Source organism: Bufo gargarizans, chromosome 1 (genome assembly GCF_014858855.1).
Source record: "Bufo gargarizans isolate SCDJY-AF-19 chromosome 1, ASM1485885v1, whole genome shotgun sequence".
NCBI classification, from domain to species: domain Eukaryota; kingdom Metazoa; phylum Chordata; class Amphibia; order Anura; family Bufonidae; genus Bufo; species Bufo gargarizans.
Genome location: NC_058080.1, coordinates 132,438,389 through 132,465,247, shown reverse-complemented (window position 1 = coordinate 132,465,247; position 26,859 = coordinate 132,438,389). Strand labels below are relative to the sequence as shown.

Genomic DNA, 26,859 nt, shown 5'->3' with positions numbered 1-26,859 from the left:
CGCTGTTGGCTCGGTCTCACCACTGCCTCTTCCTCCGAACTGTGAAAGTCAGTGGCACGACCTTCATTCCATGTGGGGTCTAGGACCTCATCGTCCCCTGCATCGTCTTCCACCCAGTCTTGATCCCTGACCTCCTGTTCAGTCTGCACACTGCAGAAAGACGCAGCAGTTGGCACCTGTGTTTCGTCATCATCAGAGACATGCTGAGGTGGTATTCCCATGTCCTCATCATCAGGAAACATAAGTGGTTGTGCGTCAGTGCATTCTATGTCTTTCACCGCTGGGGAAGGGCTAGGTGGATGCCCTTGGGAAACCCTGCCAGCGGAGTCTTCAAACAGCATAAGAGACTGCTGCATAACTTGAGGCTGAGACAGTTTCCCTGGTATGCATGGGGGTGATGTGACAGACTGATGGGGTTGGTTTTCAGGCGCCATCTGTGCGCTTTCTGCAGAAGACTGGGTGGGAGATAATGTGAACGTGCTGGATCCACTGTCGGCCACCCAATTGACTAATGCCTGTACCTGCTCAGGCCTTACCATCCTTAGAACGGCATTGGGCCCCACCATATATCGCTGTAAATTCTGGCGGCTACTGGGACCTGAGGTAGTTGGTACACTAGGACGTGTGGATGTGGCAGAACGGCCACGTCCTCTCCCAGCACCAGAGGGTCCACTAACACCACCACGACCATGTCCACGTCCGCGTCCCTTACTAGATGTTTTTCTCATTGTTATGGTTCACCACAACAACAAATATATTATTTGGCCCAATGTATTGTATTCAAATTCAGCGGGATATAAATTTGAGGCCTAGTATTTAGGCGCTGGGTGACCGGTATGGATTTAGTGACAGAATTAGACTTGGAAATGCACAGAAGCGTGTGTGTGAAGTTATTCTGAATGACCCTATGTGCACCTTCAATATGATCTACCCTTTTAGGGATAGATTTCAAATAGCTCTGATATAGCAGAAACGACTAAATTATGAAATTGCTAAATTGGGAATTGTACTTCAACCCAGAACAAAAAATGTGCTTTGACGGACACTAAATAACTTTCCCAGCTACAACAGGACAGCGGTAACGAGAGATTTAGCGGGATATAAATTTGAGGCCTAGTATTTAGGCGCTGGGTGACAGGTATGGGTTTAGTGACAGAATTAGACTTGGAAATACACAGTAGCGGGTGTGTGTGAAGTTATTCTGAATGACCCTATGTGCACCTTCAATATGATCTACCCTTTTAGGGATAGATTTCAAATAGCTCTGATATAGCAGAAACCACTAAATTATGAAATTGCTAAATTGGGAATTGTATTTCAACCCAGAAGAAAAAATGTGCTTTGACGGACACTAAATAACTTTCCCAGCTACAACAGGACAGCGGTAACGAGAGATTTAGCAGGATATAAATTTGAGGCCTAGTATTTAGGCGCTGGGTGACAGGTATGGGTTTAGTGACAGAATTAGACTTGAAAATACACAGTAGCGGGTGTGTGTGAAGTTATTCTGAATGACCCAATGTGCACCTTGAATATTATATACCCTTTTAGGGATAGATTTCAAATAGCTCTGATATAGCAGAAACCACTAAATTATGAAATTGCTAAATTGGGAATTGTACTTCAACCCAGAACAAAAAATGTGCTTTGACGGACACTAAATATCTTTCCAAGCAACAACAGTACAGCGGTAACGAGAGATTTAGCAGGATATAAATTTGAGGCCTAGTATTTAGGCGCTGGGTGACAGGTATGGGTTTAGTGACAGAATTAGACTTGGAAATACACAGTAGCGGGTGTGTGTGAAGTTATTCTGAATGACCCAATGTGCACCTTGAATATTATATACCCTTTTAGGGATAGATTTCAAATAGCTCTGATATAGCAGAAACCACTAAATTATGAAATTGCTAAATTGGGAATTGTACTTCAACCCAGAACAAAAAATGTGCTTTGACGGACACTAAATAACTTTCCCAGCTACAACAGGACAGCGGTAACGAGAGATTTAGCGGGATATAAATTTGAGGCCTAGTATTTAGGCGCTGGGTGACAGGTATGGGTTTAGTGACAGAATTAGACTTGGAAATACACAGTAGCGGGTGTGTGTGAAGTTATTCTGAATGACCCTATGTGCACCTTCAATATGATCTACCCTTTTAGGGATAGATTTCAAATAGCTCTGATATAGCAGAAACCACTAAATTATGAAATTGCTAAATTGGGAATTGTATTTCAACCCAGAACAAAAAATGTGCTTTGACGGACACTAAATAACTTTCCCAGCTACAACAGGACAGCGGTAACGAGAGATTTAGCAGGATATAAATTTGAGGCCTAGTATTTAGGCGCTGGGTGACAGGTATGGGTTTAGTGACAGAATTAGACTTGAAAATACACAGTAGCGGGTGTGTGTGAAGTTATTCTGAATGACCCAATGTGCACCTTGAATATTATATACCCTTTTAGGGATAGATTTCAAATAGCTCTGATATAGCAGAAACCACTAAATTATGAAATTGCTAAATTGGGAATTGTACTTCAACCCAGAACAAAAAATGTGCTTTGACGGACACTAAATAACTTTCCCAGCTACAACAGGACAGCGGTAACGAGAGATTTAGCAGGATATAAATTTGAGGCCTAGTATTTAGGCGCTGGGTGACAGGTATGGGTTTAGTGACAGAATTAGACTTGAAAATACACAGTAGCGGGTGTGTGTGAAGTTATTCTGAATGACCCAATGTGCACCTTGAATATTATATACCCTTTTAGGGATAGATTTCAAATAGCTCTGATATAGCAGAAACCACTAAATTATGAAATTGCTAAATTGGGAATTGTACTTCAACCCAGAACAAAAAATGTGCTTTGACGGACACTAAATAACTTTCCCAGCTACAACAGGACAGCGGTAACGAGAGATTTAGCGGGATATAAATTTGAGGCCTAGTATTTAGGCGCTGGGTGACCGGTATGGATTTAGTGACAGAATTAGACTGGGATATGGCCAAAAAATAACCACACTATTGCTGGTTAAATGCACTTGGTGACGGGCGCAGCTTGCCCCTGATGTAGTATATGGCCAAAAAATGAACAGACTATTGCTGGTTAAATGCACTTGGTGTCACAGCTTGACCAACCACACTACTGAGGGTTAAATGCACTTGGTGACGGGCGCAGCTTGCCCCTGATGTAGTATATGGCCAAAAAATAAACAGACTATTGCTGGTTAAATGCACTTGGTGTGACAGCTTCACCCTGATGTAGGCTTTAGCCAGAAAACAACCACACCATTGAGGGTTAAATGCACTTGGTGACAGGCGCAGCTTGCCCCTGATTTTGTATATGGCCAAAAAATGAACAGACTATTGCTGGTTAAATGCACTTGGTGTGACAGCTTCACCCTGATGTAGGCTTTAGCCAAAAAACAACCACACCATTGAGGGTTAAATGCACTTGGTGACAGGCGCAGCTTGCCCCTGATTTTGTATATGGCCAAAAAATGAACAGACTATTGCTGGTTAAATGCACTTGGTGTGACAGCTTCACCCTGATGTAGGCTTTAGCCAAAAAACAACCACACCATTGAGGGTTAAATGCACTTGGTGACAGGCGCAGCTTGCCCCTGATTTTGTATATGGCCAAAAAATGAACAGACTATTGCTGGTTAAATGCACTTGGTGTGACAGCTTCACCCTGATGTAGGCTTTAGCCAAAAAACAACCACACCATTGAGGGTTAAATGCACTTGGTGACAGGCGCAGCTTGCCCCTGATTTTGTATATGGCCAAAAAATGAACAGACTATTGCTGGTTAAATGCACTTGGTGTGACAGCTTCACCCTGATGTAGGCTTTAGCCAAAAAACAACCACACCATTGAGGGTTAAATGCACTTGGTCGCAGCTTGTGCTGGCGCACCACAAGACACAAAATGGCCGCCGATCACCCCAGAAAAATGTGACTGACAAACGGTCTGGGCAGCCTAAAAACAGTGAGCAATTGAGGATCAGCAGCTCAATGATCCACAGCTGCAGATCGATCAGTTAATCAAGTCCTTTGGAGGAGTTAATCTGCCTAATCTCGCCCTACTGTCGCAGCCGCAACCTCTCCCTACGCTAATCAGAGCAGAGTGACGGGCGGCGCTATGTGACTCCAGCTTAAATAGAGGCTGGGTCACATGGTGCTCTGGCCAATCACAGCCATGCCAATAGTAGGCATGGCTGTGATGGCCTCTTGGGGCAAGTAGTATGACGCTTGTTGATTGGCTGCTTTGCAGCCTTTCAAAAAGCGCCAAGAAAGCGTCACAAAAGCGCCAAGAAAGCGACGAACACTGAACCCGAACCCGGACTTTTACGAAAATGTCCGGGTTCGGGTCCGTGTCACGGACACCCCAAAATTCGGTACGAACCCGAACTATACAGTTCGAGTTCGCTCATCCCTATTCTCCATGACATGAACATTGATGACCTATCCTTAGGCCTTTCAGAATGGTACTTCAGTTTAGTTTTGTTCAAGTGAACCCCGGTTTTATTCAAGTGAAATTTAGTTATTTAATTGGATGTTACTACTCATTTGAAAACTCCACACTAGTTATTTGGATACACTCAAATACTTGAACTTTTACTCAATAAAGTTCTTTGGTCACCAAAGTCCTAATTAAGTATTTGGCGTTCTATTTGTACTATCATTCTCAAATATCCATGAATTATACATGTTGTTTTATAAAGGATTATTTATTTATGGATATGGTTCAGTTTGACAGGGAGGTCATTGGTGACATTTCCTTTAAGCAGTGATCTATGGCTAGGACCCTCATGTATTGAAGAAAGGGAGGTCCCGTTTTGGCAGTGCAGGTCTCAAAGAGTTCAATGGAAGGATGCCACTTTTTACTCCCTCTGTTGAAGTCTAGAGGAATTACAGTTACAGATCTGAGCACGCATTGAACTTTATGGCGACTGCCGTGGACTTGTTTCTGGAGTTGATTGCTATGCTAAAAATGCTTAAAGGAGTTTTTTTTTAGAGTATCATTTTCCATAAATGAGGGGTTGAAGTGAGTAAAAACATATATATAAAGTAATCATTATTTACAACACCGATCTCCCACTGCTGCTTTTCCAACACTGCTGTGGTCCTGCTCTTTGGCACCTCCTGGTCTTGGACTCGGCACCCAGGAAAGAACTTGTTATTCAATCACTGGTTTATTAGGGTCATACATAGCTGTGACCGGTGATTGGCTGCATAGGCAGCCTAAGCCATATCCTGTGTGTGGAGTCTGAGACCAGAAAGTGGAGAGGAGCAAGGACCTAAGCATCATCAGAATGACAGAGATGGGCGAGTGTTGATGGTTTGCTCAGTCTGCCCTCGTTTTGATTTTCCCAGAAACACTTTTAAGATGGAAATTACCCTAATCGTTATTTCAGAATTCTAAGAATAAAATAAGTAAAAATTCGGGAGGAGATTGATCAACACTGGTGCAAGGGGAAACTGGCTTAGTTGCCCCCAGCAACCAATCAGATTGATCCTTTCATTTTCCAAAGGAGCTCTGAAAAATTAAAGGTGGAGTCTGATTGGTTGCTATGGGCGACTAAGCCAGTTCTACTCTACACCAGTTTGATAAATCTTCCCCTCTGTCTTTTTAACACAGAATTCTAAGGAAGGATTTCAGCATCTCTCTTTACTGGTGGAGATTACACGCAGTCATCGTGCAGCTTAGTATTTCGGCCTGTCGTCACTCGATTCTACTATAATATCCCTGATCTGTTATTTAGTGTGTGGTTATTCTCCTGTTACCTATGGATTTTCATTGTGTGTCTTCTCTCAGATGGTCATGAACTTGATGAGCAGATTATTCCAGATTTTATATTGAACTCTGATAGCACTGCAATGCTCTATTGATCGTCACATGCATAAAGCACAGAGTTCTGTCATGTCACCAGGGAAAAGTGGGGCACATCAGCGGACGTCTGTAATTTCAGCAAATAACAGTATAACCTTACATTTTCATGATCTTTGATCTGGGTTGTGTTCCATATGGCAGATTTCAACCCACTTCCTTCCATTTCAACTGCCTTACAGAGCAAGATATCTTTAAAAAGATTGTAAGGAATAGGTTAGTATTATTTTGAACTTAAGAAAAAGGTAATGGGATAAATCTCTTACAGACCAGGACGGTTTTTGTTTTTTTTCCCCGCCTTCTAAGAGACACCACTTTAAAAAAAAATTCCATTCACCTAGCCAAATGAGGGCTTATTTGTTTGTGGGACAAGTTGTATTTTTTAATGACACCATTTACTTTACCAATGGAAAATGGCAGGTAAATTTGAAAAAAATCCACAATTTCACTAAGCTGGAAAAAAATTCCAAATAAGATGGAATTGGCAAAAAAATACAATTCCGCCACAGTTTTATGGGTTTCGTTTCTACAGTGTTCACCCTGCAGTAATACTTGTGCTCTTCATTCTCCAGGTCAGTACGATTACGGCGATACCACATATGTATAGTTTTTCTTGCGTTTTCCTACTGAAAAAAAATGTAAACTTTTTGAAAAATTATGACTTTTTGATCACTTTTTATTTCATTTTTTTGGGAGGTAAAGTGATGAAAAAATGATGAATTGGCCAGTCTCATTTTTTCGTTACGCCATTCACCGTATGGGATACTTTTTTTATATTTTAATAGTACGGGAGTTTTCACACAAAGCAATGCCAATGATGTTGAATTTTTTATTAAGTATTTTTATTTAGATTTTGGGTAAAGAGGGTTGATTTGAATTTTGATTAAAAAAAAACATTTTTTAATATATTTAAGTGGACCACAATATGCAATCATCAGATTGCAATTTGTATAGGGTAATAGAATTTTCTCCATAATCCTTTACAGAAATAGCTATATTACATTTCAGTGCTGCGTCAGAGTCTAGAAGCCTATTACAGGCTCAGGCTCATTACTGCAGTGGAACGCCTTCCCCGTTCCCCACAGGGGGAGGCATTCCTGCTCGTGACGCTCAGGCTTCCGGGTTTCCAGCTTCTCAAATGCCGTGGTTACATTAGCCGCGGGTGTCTGCTGTACGAAACAGCAGGTACTCCGCTTCGGAGAGGATGCCATTTTTGAAGACCCGACATCCTGTACATGTATAACTGATGTTGTGAAGGAGTTTAAAAAAATAAAAACCTTTATAAAAAAAATGTTTTCTTTGAATTACCATACTCTGACATAGCTTTTTTTTTTATGAATGGCTTCTTGTTTCAGGGCAAGCTGTTTTAATTAATACCATTTTGAGGTACATACAACTTTTAGATCACTTTTTATTACTTTTTTGGGGGGGGGGGGGAGGAGACAAACTGACCAAAAATTACAAATCACACATTTTTGTTTTATTTCCGTTACACCCATTTTTTATATTTTAATAGTTTGGACATTTTTGGATGCAGCAATTTTTTATTTTATTTATATTTTATTATTATATAAAAAATTGAGAAAGCGGGTGATTTGAATTTTTTTAAAAACTTTATTATTTATTTATTTTTGTCACTTTTAGTCGCCTTAGGGGACTTGAATATGTGATCCTCTGATTGGTTGCTCCATAGATTGCAATAGAATGCTATTAAAGTCTTTTGAATTTTTACTGGCTGCCTGTCAAGCCATTCCTATAGCACCAGGCATCTTGTTATGACAGGCCTGGGAGCCTTCACAAGACCCTAGGCTGTCATAGTAATGGAGTTCTGTTGCCATCTGAGGGGTTAAATACCAGTCATTGGGAACATGTTTAATTAACTTGTCCCTTTGTGACGGATCCACTTTAATTGGAAGACCATTGTAATGCAGAGGAATGGACAAAGTCTGTATTGTTAAAATATTCATGGAGGATATGAAATAATTTGAGAATATCATTGTATGAAAGTTTAGTACTTTTTTGACTTTCATACAATTGCATTTTATGAATTATTGACACTGTTTGCAAATCTCATGGTGGCCTTAGAAGAAACTTCCACTTGTCGTGCAACCATGGAAATATGTCACTAAGGTCAGATTTAAGAGTGACTTTATCTTCATGCTCAGTCTCAAAACATTAACCATCTGGAATAGATATAATTAAGGTTATAACGACCTCATTAGCATTTCATTTGAAAATGAGAAAAAAATGAAATGCTGACTTTTAACAGGAATTTAATTTGTATGAGATAGCGTCCTTTACTTTAAGGGATGCGGAAAAGTTTGAATTTTTATTAAGTGCACTTACGGCCTCACCAGACTCTACAATGTTCCAGAAGAAGAGTGACATTTTATCTCAGAAATTCATAATTTATAATGTTTGTTGGTTTAGATAGCAGCTCATGACTTTAGCTGGTATACTTGTGACTTCTTTGTCTTTTACAGTGCCCTGCCAGACAGTGTTAGACTACTTGAAGACTGTTCTTCAGCATCACAATCAGTTGGTTATACCACAACCCGTAGAGCAGCCTTCTGAGGTAATGTGCCTAAAAATGACTATTTAGGATGTAATTAAAGTGGAACCGAGAATTCTGTTTTTGACTAGCACACAAAATCTTATTTACCGGGGGTCGTATGAAGTGGAGACTTAAGTGGGCATCTCTCAGCAGAGTTGTAACTATGAAACTGGTTGAGCTGAAGGCATCTGTGTTGGTCCCATGTTCATATGTGCCCGCATTAGAGAGAAAAACGCACTTTTAATATATGCAAATGAGCCTCTAGGAGCAACGAGGGAAACTGGTAATTTTACTTGCCAGTAGAAACAATTTTTGGCTAACTTTAGGTATTGATTTATTAAATTGTCATGTATGGTGGCAAGTTACCGTATGTCTCTAATGGCAAATTACAAGTGATACGAACAGAAAATGCACCACACTGCAACTTTGATGTGTAAACCCAATGTTACAGATGTGTTCAGATTAAAATCTCCTTTTCACCAAAGCCTTGTGTGGCACCACTGAAGGTTAGAAATCCTGATCATTCTTAACACTGACCTACCTGTAATTATGCAGTCAGGTCCATAAATATTGGGACATCAAGACAATTCAAACATTTTTGGCTCTATACACCATCACAATGGATTTGAAATGATATAACTTATAATTATCTCGATGTCCCAATATTTATGGACCTGGCTGTAAGTCTTACTCCACCAGTCTTCCTCTTCCACTTCTTTGGATTGTTCCTAAAATATGATAATGAAATTATTTGTTCACAGCAATGATGTGCATTTATATAAGCAAGTTGTCTCCACAATTCCCAGAAGTCTCGGAAAGTCATTGAAGGTGGAGGGCACTGTAGCCTCCTGCAAAGTATCCAACTCTCACGTCACTTTGATGGAAGGCGTCTTGATATGTTAATTGAAGATCACATCTTATCTTTTGCATAGCTTTTATGCCTACCCACACTTTTTCTCCAGTCCCATAGGACTTCACACATATCACGAGTCGGTATTTATCTTAAGTTACTGTTGACTTCACTTCTTTAGAAACATAATAAAAATGTGTGTACAAGATTAACCACAATTACCCCACAATAAGAACTGCATTTTATATTAAATCAGCTGCATATTACACTAAATAACAAAGCTGGTGACAGATTTATAAAATGTACTCCTTTAGTTTTATGTCCTGATTGGGTAGAAATTTATTAGTTCAGGCGATTCCTTCATTTATATATAGTCATAGTCTCATGTAAGCGGAAAATCACTGAAGAGCACCTAAGGGTGACAATCATAAAACAGGCCTAAAGGGATTTCCTGGAGTTTTTGATGGGCTATCCTCCGGATAAGGCATGAGTGAACTCGTGTTTTTAAGTCCGGGTTCTGTGGGAATTCCTTTATGGATTCCGTTATCATGGAATATAACGGAATTCTATGATGGAATGCACCGTGGAAGCCTTTAAGAGGAATTCTGTTTTGATCCGTCATAATAGAAGGATCGAACTCTAACTTGAATAGGATAGTTCGTCGGTGTCTGATTGTAGGTGTCCACCATCGCTGATGAGTAGTTTAAAGTGGCCACGGTGCCCTGGTGAGCGTTGCGGCCTCATCACAGCATAGCAAGCAAGAGTGCCACACATTGTATTTTGGATTTATTTGGTATTGCAGCCCAGGCCTCTTCACATGAATGGAACTGAGCTGCACATAGGCCATAGAACCAATTATCACTGGTCTAATACTTGTATAAAGCAAAAATCTGGCAGCACTACATCCAACTTGAACAAAAAAAAGGGTGCACGCCCGAAGGGACTAGACTATACACAAAGTAGCAAAAAGGCAGCACTCCAAAATCTGTAAAAAATTGTTAAAATGCTTTTATTCGCCCATGTGGATACACAACATGGCTTATCCACATGGGTGAATAAAAGCATTTTATTCATTTTTTACTGATTTTGGAGCGCTGCCTTTTTGCTACTTGGCCGTGTTGCTCACTTCTTGAGACAGCTAATTAGTGGGGGTGCTGAGAGTCAGACCCCTATCAATCAGATACTGATGATCTATAGCAGGGGTGGGGAATCTTTTTGCTGCCGAGGGCCATTTAGATATTTGTAACATTGTTCGGGGGCCATACAAAATTCTCAACTAAAAAATTTGACGGCTATATTTGGTCAAACATATAACCGACTTAGGGGAAAGTTACAGAAATTGTGCTTCAATTTAAAAAATCTAGAGCGCTGTATTTTTACAGCACAAAATGGCACCTGCACTATATATTACAAATAGTACAGGCACCATTTTGACCACAAATAGCAGTCTAATTTTTAAATTGAGAATGTTATCTATTTAGTTCTTTATTTGGCATTAATGGCAGCCAAGCTCATCCCAGAGGGGTCCAGAGAGGGGTTTACCCAGCTTTCACTCTCCCTGCCACTGTTCCTGCCTCTTTCTTCGCAAACTGTCCCTGCCTTTGTCCCTTTCTCAGCCTCAGATCTGCTCTCCAACCTCCATCATCCTCCTATCAGACCTCCCTGCCTACATCAGCCTCAGATCAGACCATCATCAGGCTTAGATCAGACCCCCAGCCTCCGATCACACCCCCGTCAGACCTCCCAACTTCAGATCAAACCCCCATCAGACCCTCCCTAGCCTCAGATCAGCCCCCATCAGATCCCCCAGCTTCAGTTCACACCCCCATCAGACCTCCCAACCTCAGATCAGACCCCTATTAGACCCTCCAGCCTAAGATCACCCCCCCCCCCCCCTCAGACCTCCTAACCTCAGATCAGACCTCCATCAGACTTCCCTAGCCTCAGATCAGACCCCCAAGCCTCAGATCAGACACTCATCAGTCCCCCAGCCTCAGATCAGCCCCCCCCCCCCAGCCTCAGATCAGACCCCCGGCCTCAGATCAGCTCTCCCACCCTCAGATCAGCCCCAATCAGACCTTAGATGAGACATTTAAAAAAAAACAAAAAAAACTTACCTCTCCAGCTCCCGACTGCACTGCCACTTGGCAGATTCACTTACCCTCCTTGGTCTTCTTCCTGCCGCGCTGTACTGTGACCTGACAGTGCACAGCGTCAAGTCATAGTGCGTATCCACGTGCACTACGTCCTGACACTGTACGTGTCAGGACACAGTGTGGGGCCAGAAGAAGACCAGAGAAGGTGAGTTCAGCCAGTGCAGCGCTGTTCTCACCTTCCTGTGCCTCCCGCATGCCAATGACCACTTCCATTCATTAGCATTTTCTGGTAGGGGGCCACATGAAATGGTATGCGGCCCGCGGGTCGGAGGTTCCTCACCCTTGATCTATAGGATAGGCCAGGGATGCTCAACCTGCGGCCCTCCAGCTGTTGTAAAACTACAACTCCATGAAAGCTGTAGGCTGTCTGGGAATGATGGGAGTTGTAGTTTTGCAACAGCTGGAGGGCCGCAGGTTGAGCATGCCTGGGATAGGCTATCAGTATGAAATTCCCTCAAAAACTCCATAGGATATGGTTTTAGCTCCCCAATATGCCTGCATGTACCACTTGGCTGAGTATACATGTGTTTACAGTGGAGAGAAGGAAATATTCAGATCTGCTATGTTTAATGCCAACATACCAGATCCTTCTTTACCCTGACATCTGCCATTAGGGAAATGTTTGGTGGCCTCCACACACATTACTTCAAATAGGATATGGGGGCACCGCGCACATATATAAATGAAGTAAAAGGGGAATAATTGGGGTTAATAAGAATACAGATGTTTTACCTTATTTTATGAATATTCTTTATATGTCCTCCTTGCGGCTAAGTATAGCTCAGCTGATGGAGTGGTTAGAGGTATGGCGTTATCAGTTGAACACTTGCTTGGCGGGCTTCGGGGGTTCTCTCCGCTGCTGATAACATGCAAAATTCTACTGAAGTATTTTTCAAGAAAACGTGCTTTCCAAGGCTGGCCCCGGCCGGTGGCACAGCCTTTGCTTTCAAATTGGAATTTTTACTCGTGCTCGCTGAGGAGAGCGGGTGACGTCACCTAAGCTACAATTCCTCACAGACACCAAAAAGAGGGAGTTCATCCAACGCGTTTCTAGCACTACGGTGCTCTTCGTCAGGGATTCCTCCAGGTGCCTTCTTCGTCTGTCTTTTATCAGCTGCGGTGTTTATCTGTTTAACCCCTACCCTGCTGTAACATATTCAATCAAAGCCAAAGAGCTCAATTTCTTTATTTAGGCCCTGGGCTCCATTGAGTCCATATGAAAAATCCACTGTGTCTCTTTTTTAGACATATGTTTAATATAGTCTCCGCCACGTATGTCCATCCTGACTATTTCAACCCCATAAAACGAGGAGCCTTCAAATTTTCCTCTGTGACGGTTTTTGTAGTGCCTGGACAGCGGGTGATCATCATTCTTCTTTTTTATATTGAATAGGTGCTCGCTAATTCTTTTTTTCAGTGGCCTTTTAGTGCGGCCTACATAGATCTTCTCGCATTCGTAATCGAATGCCCGTGCGAGAAGATCTATGTAGGGAGGACATATAAAGAATATTCATAAAATAAGGTAAAACATCTGTATTCTTATTAACCCCAATTATTCCCCTTTTACTTCATTTATATATGTGCGCGGTGCCCCCATATCCTATTTGAAGTTTTGTTACTCACTATTGCAGCGTAGGTACGGAGCTGCCTGGGAAACTGCTGCATTGCCGATACATAGTAGCACCGATGGATCCTGGCATTGCCACTTAATAACTAACTCCACACACATTAGATGGTCAGTCCGTCCTGCTGATATGGGCAAATGTGCCAGCTTTTATCTAATGTTTATAGCCATCCTCATTCACACACAAACCAATAGTGGTGGTGGTGGTTTGTACTATTTTTCCAGTAATATCAGTGATGGGAAATGTCATAACTTTCCATTGACATTGCACATGTGGCCTGGTGTAAACCTAGACCTACAAAAATATTCTTTGCATTGTCCTTCACATTAGCACAATACGTGCCAATTAAAATTTTTCCACTTAGTGTATAGTAAGCAATAACAATTCCGAGTATAAGTCGTGAAATCATAGAAGACGGACCCATTTCTCTTATGAAGAAATGCTCTGGTCACCATGGTGCACACTGTCTGTTGACTTGCACTATGGATTGGAAATCTGCAGCTCGTCAGTTTATGCTCTGGATTCTCAGCAAAATCCGCAGTGGACTCCTCTGCTCTACATTCAGTCACTGTAGACGTGCCTTTAATATTCTTATCAGTAATTAATCATTGAAAATGGAAGGCTGGACTATTATAATCAGATTATAAGGTAGGAAAGATCCCTCCATAGAACGTGAGATTGATCAATTGATCCTGCGTTCTATGACAGTCACACCAATCACAAGATCCGCACCTTTCATCTGTCCTTACTGACTGGCGCATGGATTGCCTGATCAATTTCAATGTAATTAATCTTGTGGTTGCTTGGAAAGATTCTGCAGATCAATGACGCTGTAGAGTTCAGACCTATATTTTTGACGTATATGTAATCAATATGCCAGAGGAGAAGGAGAGAAGATGTGCTGCTTCTATCTCAGTGATGCGCTGTGTATTTTCCCCTTTGTCATATAAAAATAGAGTTCTGGAACAGCTTTTCCAAGTCATCAAAGTAAGAGTATCTTCTGGCATTTCTATAGAATAAATTGCAGATTCGGGCTTCTAGTTACCCTAGACCTATTGATGAACCCTTTCAAGTGACATGATTTCAACAAAGCTACATTTACTGAATTGAATTGTGTCATCTGTGACATACAAAGCCGTACAGTACCCGAAAGATGTCCCTGGAAATGACATTTAAATATATACACTCACCTAAAGAATTATTAGGAACACCTGTTCTATTTCTCATTAATGCGATTATCTAGTCAGCCAATCACATGGCAGTTGCTTCAATGCATGTAGGGTTGTGGTCCTGGTCAAGACAATCTCCTGAACTCCAAACTGAATGTCAGAATGGGAAAGAAAGGTGGGCTACAGAAGACCCCACCGGGTACCACTCATCTCCGCTACAATTTGCACAAGCTCACCAAAATTGGACTGTTCAAGACTGGAAAAATGTTGCCTGGTCTGATGAGTCTCGATTTCTGTTGAGACATTCAAATGGTAGAGTCCGAATTTGGCGTAAACAGAATGAGAACATGTATCCATCATGCCTTGTTACCACTGTGCAGGCTGGTGGTGGTGGTGTAATGGTGTAGGGGATGTTTTCTGGGCACACTTTAGGCCCCTTAGTGCCAATTGCCCATCGTTTAAATGCCACGGGCTACCTGAGCATTGTTTCTGACCATGTCCATCCCTTCATGACCACCATGTACCCATCCTCTGATGGCTACTTCCAGCAGGATAATGCACCATGTCACAAAGCTCCAATCATTTCAAATTGGTTTATTGAACATGACAATGAGTTCACTGTACTAAAATGCCCCCACAGTCACCAGATCTCAACCCAATAGAGCATCTTTGGGATGTGGTGGAACGGGAGCTTCGTGCCCTGGATGTGCATCCCTCAAATCTGCATCAACTGCAAGATGCTATCCTATCAATATGGGCCAACATTTCTAAAGAATGCTATCAGCACCTTGTGGAATCAATGCCACGTAGAATTAAGGCAGTTCTGAAGGCAAAAGGGGGTCCAACACCGTATTAGTATGGTGTTCCTAATAATTCTTTAGGTGAGTGTATATAATATTGCTGAAAAGTTGGATAGATAGAAAAAAGGAAAAAAGGAGGAAAAGATAGATAGATAGATAGATAGATAGATAGATAGATAGATATGAAAAAGAAAGGAAGGATGGATTGATCGATAGATTAGATAGATACACACATCTCTGGTGGCGTACATAGGCACCATACAGAGTGTCCACGGCTCTACCATGTGTATGAGGCCTTACCTAGGTCATGGTAAAACTAGATGGATAAATGTTCTTTCTTACATTTATGTACAGTGTCATTTAGCACACAGTACCATGAACAGTACCAGAATATTTTTCTTGGAGCCTTTTGCCTTTAGAGCTCATGAACCTTCACATTACTTAGGGGAGATTAAGGAATAATTCATAAAATCTATGTACGGTAGTTATTATGAAAATAAATTAATTTATACTTAAATGCCTGTGTTTTTGGCTGAAAAAAAAAAGCTTTTTTCCACAGTGTTTTATTTAAAAAAAACATTGTGCTCTTTGGCTTTTGCAGCATCCATGTATCATGATACATAGCAAACTGCAGAATGAATGCCATTCACTAGAAATTCCATCATGCAGCCCCTCTCTCCTGAACATTCAGCTTGGATTTGGTCATCAATCAGCCTTTAGCACAGTAGCGAGAGCGATTGGAGACCGAGCTAATGGATATGTTAATAAATGGCATTATGCAGCTTGCAATGTACTGTGATACATAAAAGCTGCAGAACCCAAACCGTGCAACATTTGTAACAAAAAACAAATGCAAAAATGCTTTCAGCCCAAAATACATGAATTTAAGTTAAAAAAAAAAAGCCCCCAAAGGTATCCATAGTCATAACAGCTCCACAACATTTCTGGGTTTGTTTAAAAGAAAAAAAGCAGTCAATATAAAAATTGCCTTGGTTAGGGCACTAAAGTCTGTGTGGACTCAGCAGTAATGGACTTTTCCAGTATTTATTTCCATGGATCATAAACACTAAGAGCACATTTTTTTCCTTAAGAAAAGAAAAAAACTTCTTAGCTGACTTGCAGCACGATAGTAAACCTCCCTACAGAGCCCCATTTGATATCATCTGTGCATCATCTACTTCTTTTACTGCAAAACCAAAGATTCTTGTTATTGTGTATTTTTACATGCTAATGAGAAAAGATTTATTTTATAACATTATTTATCATTGATATCCTCCCTTTAGAAAGAAAGCTGAGCAAGCCGATCTCTGTCTGAAGTTCTGGCTGACATATTACATTTGTAGATATAGATCTGCTTGCATTTCTGTTTGATTTTATGTTTTCTCTTTTGCCATTGTATTTTTGGCCCCCCACATGTAACATAATAATATCAAAACTCCAGCAAATAGCGTTGCAAAAAGGAATTTTTTAATCGACATATGCGGCTGTGTAAAATTCATGACGTTTCGGCCATACATTAGCCTTCATCAGACTACAGCAAAACAAAAGGAAAAAAAGGGAAAAATAATATAAACACATCTTCTATATATAAGTTCATAAAGTGTGCCATGGCAAGTGACATAGAGTTGGCACATAAGTATAAAGCAATGATTAAAGTACAAAAGCAATAGTCGAAGGTCCAGAGAATTCTGTAATTATGTCCAACAATCCGAGTTCTGACATATCCTTGGTACAGGTAATGTATTCCAACCCCATCCTCAATGAGACCATGTTAAGGAATATAATGTTCATGTGAACCGCAGTCCATAGAATATTGACAAGTCCGTGGGCATCAGTAGCGTTACAGAAATATAGCACAAGTGCTATCATGATATCAACAGTACTACGATATCCCTATATTACAATTTAAATACCGGTATATAGGTATAACCTGGATAAAATGAATTGGCAATGGATCATTGAATAAATGGAAGGGAGAAGGGGGGAGGGGAGAGGGTGAGGGCACAAGGCTTGAGTTGAGGTAAGGAGGATAAACACTATATAAACCATGGCTATAGGTCATATATGTAGTATTGGCTGTAGGTCATATAGTTAAGTATAGGTCATATAGACTAGTATTGTCCTACCTTATGCCGCTTCAGATGGATGTCCAGGATGTGGGCGTTGTGTGAAGTGTGCAGTAGCACTGTCCGGAATGCGCCTCTGAGATCCAGGACGCGCGCCCTTATTTAAAGCAGTGTGTCCGGTAATGAGAGACATAGCGCATGCGCGGAGGGAGCATAGCGCATGCGCACTGGGTTCCGTTGCGTGTCACGTCTGCGTGTCACGTCTCACTCCTGGATATAGATAGGATCCGGTGTGTCTCGTATGAGTGCGCTTCAAGCCTCGCTTGAGGTGTTGGTATTGCGCATGCGCCGATGGTATGAATGCGTCTTAAGCCTCGCTGTGAGTGTCATAATGAGTGTATGTGGTGTTTGGGGAATCACAATAAGGGTACAATCGGGTAGAATGAAAATGGACTAATCTATGGGGGAGAATAAGACTTGGAAGACATAGAAGATACAGGATAAAAGGACATGAGGGACATAAATATGGATAGGTGATAGTGATATATGACATATAGAAAAAAGACATTAGACCGGACATAAGGGACATAAAAGGACATAAGGGACATAAATATGGATAAGTGGTAATGATATATGACAAATGGACATATAGAAAAAAGACATATAGAAAAAAGACATTAGACCGTCATAAGAGATATCAGGAAAATAATCTATAATAACATGAAGACATGGATACTATACCATAACGTGAAAAGGATACTATGGATGACCCAACGTAGTGAAGGGTGGTGCGACTAATTCATCTAGAAAGGAACAACAGAATACATAAGAAAGTGGTAAAGACTATGTTGACACATACTACTGTTGATATAGATAGGCCTATATAAAAAAAATAGAGGTGTCTAGGTTTGAGAATGACTGGACGTGAGGGATGGTTTTTTTGGTTTTTTTTAAAGAGAAGGAACGGATTAAAAAATGTCAGATAGAAATAGGGTGTACTCTATTGGGTATCAAGGTCTGGTATCTGTTATAGTGTAGTGGTTAGTTCAAATAAGGCTATGTATTTCATAGTCCCTATTTAATCCTTTGGGTTCCAGACTATCAAGTGTATGAATCCAATATGCTTCCCTCTTTTTCAATAATTTGATTCTATCGCCTCCCCTCCTACTGGGTGTCACCTGTTCGATTACTTGATATTTGAGTTGTGAGAGATTGTGGCCTGCTGATTCGAAATGTGCTGGTACCGGAAGTAATAGGTTTTTACGTCTAATATTAGATTTATGTTGGCATATGCGGTCACGTATTTTTTGGGTTGTTTCCCCTACATATATCTTGCCACAGGGACACTTTAATAAGTACACTACGAAATTGCTTTCGCATGTAAAGAAACCGCGTATAGGAAAGCTTTTGCCTGACTGTGGGTGATGGAATTGGGGTCCTTTTAGGACATTCGAGCACTGGGCGCAATGTATGCAGGGAAAAGTACCTGTCTTTTGTTTCTGTATAAAAGTCTGTCTATGGATGGTCTTAGTTGGGCCTATATCAGCCTTCACAATTAGGTCCCGTAAATTTTTGGGCCGGCGTGTACAAGGTAGTATGGGGTTTTTAAATTCACTAATATCTGGGTAGGCTTTTTGTAACAGGGGCCAGTGGTTCCTAATGCTATTGATTATTTTGTTAACACTTGGATGGAAGGTGTGGACAAATGGTATCCTATTGGTTATCCCTAATTGTTTTTTTGTTATTTTGGGTTTAATTGTTTCATGGAGAAGGTGTTGGGGGTAGCCACGCGTTAGGAATCGCTGTTTCATTTCCGTTAATCTGATTTGTTGAAGTGGGACTGTTTTGACTATGCGACGTATCCGTTCAAATTGAGAATGTGGGAGTGACTTTTTTGTATTTATAGAATGAAAACTGGAAAAATGTAATAGGCTGTTACGGTCTGTAGATTTTCTGTATAGATCTGTGGTAAGAGAACCATCTGGAAGTTTGGTAACCATGGTGTCAAGGAAGTTGATGGAATCAGAATGGTAGTGTATGGTAAATTGTAATTCCGGGTGAATAGAATTCAGAAACGTGTGAAATTCCGCAAGGGAGTCCAATGTGCCATCCCATATGCAAAAAATATCGTCGATATAACGCTTCCATGTAAGTGCTTGTGTAAAAGATGGGTGTGGGTAAACATAAGTCTCTTCAAAATCTGACATATACGAATTTGCATAAGGGGGCGCCACATTGGACCCCATGGCGGTACCCTGTTGTTGTAGGTAGTAGTTGTCCTGGAAAAGGAAAAAATTATTCAATAGGACGAGCTCCAATAGATCCATGTAGAAATCAATTAACTTGGGTTGTATATCTTGTGAGGAAAGGAGTTTACGGGCTGCATGTAGGCCTTTTGGGTGTTGAATGGATGTGTAAAGACTAACAACGTCCCATGTGACTAGGAGGGTATTAGCGGATAGTGGGGGTAGATTGTCAAGTAATCTTAAAAAAGAGGATGTGTCGAGTAGAAATGATTTAGTGTTTCTAATGATTGGAGTGAATACTTTTTCAAGCATGATGGATAGGGGTGAAAGTACAGAGTCGGTAGAGGCCACTATCGGTCGGCCTGGGGGATTCAAAAGATCCTTATGTACTTTGGGTAGTACATAAATGACTGGCATAATGGGATTAGGTTTAGATAGGAAGGTCACTATCGAATCGTCAATTACCCCCAGACCAAGGTGATGTTGTAAAACTGATTGTATTTTTTCTGTCACAGATTTGGTCGGGTCTTTAGGTAGTTTAGTGTATACGGATTGATCATTGAGTTGACGATTGATTTCGTCGATGTATTTGTGTTTGTCCATGACAACTAGGGCCCCTCCCTTGTCCGCTGGTTTGAGGACAAGGTCTTTCTTCCGTATGAGAGTTGAAAGAGCTTGTCTTTCCGTATTATCTAGGTTGTGCATAAATTTATATTTGCCCATGGCTAAGTTTTTCCTAAAATGGGACATGTCTCGTTGGATAAGGGTAATAAAGGTCTCAATGGCTGGTTGGGTCTTGGGGGGTGTATAACATAGTAACATAGTTTATAAGGCTGAAATAAGACAACTATCCATCCAGTTCGGCCTGTTCTCCTGCAAGTTGATCCACAGGAAGGCAAAAAAAAAACTGTGAGGTAGAGGCCAATTTTCCTTACTTTAGGAGAAAAAATTCCTTCCCAACCCCATTCAGGCAATCAGAATAACTCCCTAGATCAACGACCCCTCTCTAGTAGCTATAGCCTGTAATATTATTACACTCCAGGCCCCTCTTGAATTCCTTTATTGTACTCACCATCACCACCTCCTCAGGCAGAGAGTTCCATAGTCTCACTGCTCTTACCGTAAAGAATCCTCTTCTATGTTTGTGTACAAACCTTCTTTCCTCCAGACGCAGAGGATGTCCCCTCGTCACAGTCACAGGTTGGGGATAAATAGATGTTGTGAGAGATCTCTGTACTGACCCCTGATATATTTATACATATTAATTAGATTTCCCCTCAGTCGTCTTTTTTCTAAAGTGAATAGCCCTAATTTTGATAATCTTTCAGGGTACTGTAGTCCCCCCATTCCAGTTATTACTTTAGTTGCCCTCCTCTGAACCCTCTCCAGCTCTGCTATGTCTGCCTTGTTCACAGGAGCCCAGAACTGTACACAGTACTCCATGTGTGGTCTGATTAATGATTTGTAAAGTGGTAGGACTATGTTCTCATCATGGGCATCTTAGTTTGCTGTTCACTAAAATTCCTAGGTCCTTTTCCATGTCAGTGTTACCCTAAGTGTTACCATTTAGTATGTACGGGTGACTTGCATTATTCCTTCCCATTTGCCTAACCTTACATTGTCAGTGTTAAACCTCATCTGTCACTTATCTGCCCAAGCCACTAATCTATCCAGATCCATCTGTAGCAGTATACTGTCCTCTTCCGTGTCAATTACCTTACACAGTTTAGTGTCATCTGCAAATATTGATACTTTACTATGCAGGCCTTCTACAAGATCATTAATAAATATATTGAAGAGAATAGGCCCCAATACTGACCTCTGAGGTACTCCACTAGTGACAGTGACCCAATCTGAGTGTGTACCACTAATAACCACCCTCTGTTTTCTATCACTGAACCAGTTACTTACCCACATACAGACATTTTCCCACAGTCCAAACATTCTCATATGATCGCTATGGGCCAGCCAGCTTGTGTGTATCCATATTATATCAATAATGTATGCATGCAGTATATTTTGTTTCCACAGGCAGGGCAGAGGGAGGTTGTTTGGTTATATGCATACACAGTTGAGTCACAATATTATGACCACCAGCTAGCCGTGTGCAGCACAGACAGCAGCTACACGGGCTGGGCTCAGTAAGGTCCTGGTAGGTTGTCCCAGGTATCTGGAGCCATGCTGACTGCACTGCACCCCACAGCTGATGGAGGATGCGCAGGGAAGGATCCATAGAGCAAACATTACAATCACAGATGCTCAATCGGGTTCAAGTCTGGGGGATTAGGGGGCCAGGGAAGCACTTGGAAGTCTTGGTCATGCTTTTCCAACCAGTGTTAGTCATCTCTAGCTATGTGACATGTCGCATTGTCTTGCTGGAAGATCCCATCACTCCCATGGAAGACAAACAGAATGTATTGGTGTACATGATCTGCAAGGATAGATTCATACCCAGATCAGTTGAGAGTGCCTCCCACATAGATGAGTGGCCTAGAGAATACCAGGAAAACATTCCACAAACCATAATGCTGCCCCCACCAGCTTGTGTTCTTCCAGCAATGGTTGCAGGGTGTTTGTTCTCTGATGTTTCACGCCTGAAATGCCAACGTCAGTCCACTGGATAAAGCAGAAGACGGTGTTCATCAGAGAAGGCACCTCTTTGCCAATTAGTAGAGGTCCAATTCCAATACTGCAGTGAAAATTGAAGCCTTTTCTGCTGATGCAACTTTATTAGCAGAGGTGCAGTGACCATCTGTCTTATTTAGAGCTTCATTTGCAGTAGGGTTCCCTTAACTGTTGTTTTGGACACACGTCTGGCAGCCGCCTAGTTCATTTTGGCAGTGAGCTGCTCCAGTGTAGCTGTTGATCCTTCCTCGCGCACCTTCATAGCTGACATTCATCTCTCACCTCAATGGCATGTGGTGCTTCGCAGTGCCCATGTCGCTTATTCACAATGGTGCCATTTGTCCTCTCACGATATACATTCACCACAGCAGCGCAATGTTCTCAGTTTCAGAAATACTGTCACCCTTGGCCTAAAAGGCAACAATCATCCCTCTTTGCAACTCTGATAAGTCGCCCCCTTTACCCATGACAGCAGACAGCCTATCACACATCTTACATACCCACCAGGCCAGCTCACTACATGCGACTTCCTTCATGAGCTACACACTGCTGACATCGAAAGTAGGAAGTGGTCCTAATAATGTCACCCGACGGTGTATCTTGTCTTTAATGTCCAATTGTTTAAAGGAGTTGTTCAGAGCTGAACCTGGACATCACCCCTTCTTCACTCATTCAGCATGAATGAGTGGAGCATCGGAGCATTTCATGCTCTGATGCTCCCCCTTGCCTTGCACTGAATCGCGCAAGACAAGGGCTGTTTTGTTTACATTCTCACTGTTGGCAGAGGCTTCGGCCTAGCATTGATCCCGGTGATGTCACTGGCACTAATGTGTGATTTATAGCACTGCCCTAGCCTGCTTTTACAGTCTAGGGCAGCGCTAAAGACTGCCCATTAGTGCCGATGCTGTCACTGGGATCACTGCTAGGTAGAAGTCTCCACTTAGCATAGCCATAGCGAGAACCAGTATGTCACCGGATCTAAAGCCCTTGCCCTGAGCGATTCACTGCAGGGAAAGGGGGAGCATCAGAGCATGAAATGCTCTACTCCAGGGCTGGCCAACCTGCGGCTCTCCAGCTGTAAAACTACAATTCCCACCATGCCTTGCTGTAGGCTGATAGTTGTAGGCAGTCTGGGCATGCTGGGAGTTGTAGTTTTGCAACAGATGGAGAGCCTCAGGTTGGCCATCCCTGCTCTACTCATTCATGCTGAATGAGGGAAGAAGGGGTTATGTCTGGGTCCAGCTCTGAATCCAGACAACCCCTTTGAAGGGGGGTTTCCAAGGGAATAATTTTATTTAAAAACTGGATCATAATGGTTAAAAAATTTTTTTTTTTTTAAATCACTTATCAACACTGACACCTTCTGCTCTGTGCTTTCTGGTCCTGGTCTGGAAACACACCTAATGGCTTGGATTGCCTGCTGAGGCGATCACTGGTTGAGGTGGATTATCACTGTGTGAATACAGCCCCAATGAACCTTAGGCCTCATGCACACGGCCATTGTACAGCCATTCCATGCATTGCGGTCCCCAATGCACGGGCAACGTCAACTTAAATGGGTCTGTGATCCGTCTGCACCGCAAAAAAATAGAACATGTTCTATTTTTTGCGGTGCGGAGGCACGGACTGAAACACCACGGAAGCACTACAGTAAATTTCTCTCCCAGTGCTTCCCAAATGACTGCAAATGTATTGTTTAACTAGCAGAAGGACCTGGCTTTGCACGGGTATATTTCATTATAAAAATTGTTGCACGACATTGGTGCGACATCAGTGTCGCACGACACATGTAGCAGTGTAGTTGTGCCCTATGTGTCGCACGACACATGTCGTCGTGTAGCCCTAGCCTAAAGCTGACCTACAGAAGTGAAGAAAAATGGTTGGGATTTTACGGAAACCTGGAGTAAAACTGTGTGTATGTGGAGACTATGGGCCTGCGAGCTTCTATTGGCTGATAAGGGACATGTGACCGTGTGTATGGCAGTTGGGACATGAAGAGAAAGACTTGCTGGCTTCTATTGGCTAATGCAGGTCATTTTTTGGGAATATCTCAGGAACGGTATGTCCTAGAGAGCTGAGACTCGGTCTAAAACCTTCCCGGAGACCTGATGTACCTGTGTTCCAAATTTCGTGAAGATCGGTCCAGTCGTTTGGTCGTGCATAAAGAACAGACAGACGTTGGGACAGACAGATACTCATTGTGTACCGGCATGTTACCTCCACAGTATTCTTTTTGAGATAGTAAGTGATATGTGTACCAAGTTTAGTAGAAATTGATCATTGAGTTTTTGAGTTACAGAGCAATATGTGTGTAGCAAAAACTGTTGGAGCATACAAACTCCATGCAGCTGATGTTTAGAGGCGTATGACCCACCACAAGATTTATTTCCAGGTAGCAAGTGATGTGTATGCCAAGTTTCGTTGAAATCGATGGTTGCATTTTTGAGTGATTGCAGAGCATACTGTAAGGGATTAGGTAGCGGGGCTGTCGTCTCCTGGGTAGACAGGCACAGTTTAGCAGGCACACCGAAGAAGTCGCAGTCCACACAGCAGGAACTTCGTCTAACTGTCCTCAGCCAGTTTTATTGTCAGGTTGAGGTACAGAACATAAAACATAACAAACAAAAATCCTAAGCCTGTCCGGCTCTAACTATACAGCATGAACCCTCCCTGACCAAGTGCCGGCCTAATACCAAGCACCTAAACAAAATAGCAGTCCGTACCTCTTGAAGTGCTCTCACAGGCTCCATGCAGGTAACCTGTTCCCAGGCTGAGAGAGCTGTGTCTGCATTCTCAGCCTTATATCAGGCTAGCACACCTGAGGAGTAATTACCTGAAAGCCCAAAACTCAGACTGTCCGGATGGAGTGGGGCCTACCCTTCTCTCCCCACTCCAGCAACACAGGCCCCAAGAACAGGTTTTATGCAAACCCGAGTTGCAGAGACCTCTCCTGAACATTTCCCTGGTTGGTTGCTTTTAAATGACAGAAGTGAGAAATCTTGGGCACACATAGACCCCATCCACTACTTCTCCAGACACTCTGTCACATATCCTTCCCCCCTGTTTCAGACCCGGGGCTGGAACACATCTGGACATCAGACAATGTACACGTGACAAGGCATCTGCATTTCCCATTTGGGTCCCTGGCCTGTGCTTTACGGTAAACTGGTACTCTTGCAGGGCTAAGAACCATCTTGTTACCCTCTTATTTTTTTCCTTATTCTCACACATCCATTTCAAGGGAGCATGATCCGTGACCAATTCAAAGTGACGGCCAAGCAAATTGTAGCGGAGTGCTTCCAGGGCCCATTTAATAGCGAGGCACTCTTTTTCCACAATTGCATATTTTTGCTCATGGTCATTAAGTTTCCTGCTCAGATACAGTACAGGGTGTTCCTCTCCATCCCTTACCTGTGACAGTACTGCCCCCAGTCCCACCTCAGACGCATCAGTCTGTAGGACAAACCCTTTCTTAAAATTTGGGGTTATCAGCACCGGCTGAGCGCACAGGAGGGTTTTTAAAGTCTGAAATGATTTTTCAGCCTCTTGTGACCACTTGACCATGACAGAGTCTTTCCCTTTTGTCAGGTCCGTTAATGGGGCTGCAAGGGAAGCAAAATTAGGTATAAATCGCCGGTAATAGCCTGTAATCCCCAAGAAGGCACGGACTTGCTTCTTGTTTACCGGTTGAGGCCATCTTTGTATGGCTTTGATTTTTTTTTACTGGGGCTTTACTAGGCCTCGGCCTATGATGTAACCTAGATACTTAGCATCTTCAAGACCAATGGCACATTTTTGGGGATTGGCTGTGAAGCCTGCCTCACACAGGGAATTGATAACCGCCTGCACCCTAGATAGATGGGATTCCCAGTCTGGACTTTGGATGATGATGTCATCCAGATATGCGGCTGCGTACCGTCTGTGGGGTCTTAAAATCTTATCCATCGCCCTCTGGAAGGTTGCAGGGGCTCCATGCAAACCAAACGGCAAGAGCACATAATGAAACAACCCATCAGGAGTGGCAAAGGTAGTTTTCTCTTTGGCCTCATTTGTCAGAGGAATTTGCCAGTATCCCTTGGTTAGGTCTAGAGTGGTTATATACCTGGCATTTCCGAGCCTGTCAATGAGCTCATCAACACGGGGCATTGGGTAAGCATCAAACTTAGATATGGTGTTCAACTTTCGGAAGTCATTGCAAAACCTCCAGCTGCCATCTGGTTTGGGGATCAGAACTATAGGACTGGACCACTGACTATGGGACTCTTCAATTACCCCAAGTTCCAACATTTTTCTCACCTCTTCAGAGATAAACCCTCTCCTGGCCTCTGGTATTCTGTAGGGCAGCATGCTTAACCTTTTTCCCCGGTTCTGTAATGATGTCATGTTTTATGACAGAGGTGCGACCTGGGATCTCTGAGAAAAAATCCCTATTCTTAAAGAGGAATCCCTGCACTTCTACCTTTTGTGTCTTGGCCAGGGAGTCGGGAACTGTTACCTCTGGCAACAGGGGCTTCCCAGAGCACCGCTGCTCTGGTGGGAAGGAGGTGTCAGCTGCAAGTGATAGTCGATCTTTCCACGGTTTTATAAGATTAACGTGGTATATTTGCTCAGGCTTCCTCTTACCTGGTTGACGGATTTTATAGTTTACCTCATTTACTTTCTCTATCACCTCAAAGGGGCCTTGCCACTTAGCCAAGAACTTACTCTCTACTGTAGGGATCAGTACCAGAACCCGGTCACCTGGTGCAAAGGTACGTACTCTGGCACTGCGGTTATACACCCTTTGTTGTGCCCCCTGAGCCTGGGCCATATGTTCTCGTACAATAGGCATCACTGCAGATATACGATCTTGTATTTGTACCACATGTTCT

General features: G+C 42.3%; 1 protein-coding gene across 1 annotated transcript in view; it reads left to right on the top strand.

The window, feature by feature from the left end:
* The window catches only part of BEND4 (BEN domain containing 4), a 133,040-nt gene that overhangs the window by 79,392 nt on the left and 26,789 nt on the right, over positions 1–26,859 (top strand). Inside the window, exon 3 of the mRNA XM_044292289.1 lies at positions 8,381–8,472. Within this exon, the coding sequence (XP_044148224.1) occupies positions 8,381–8,472 (92 nt within the window). The remainder of the gene's footprint in view (positions 1–8,380; positions 8,473–26,859) is intronic.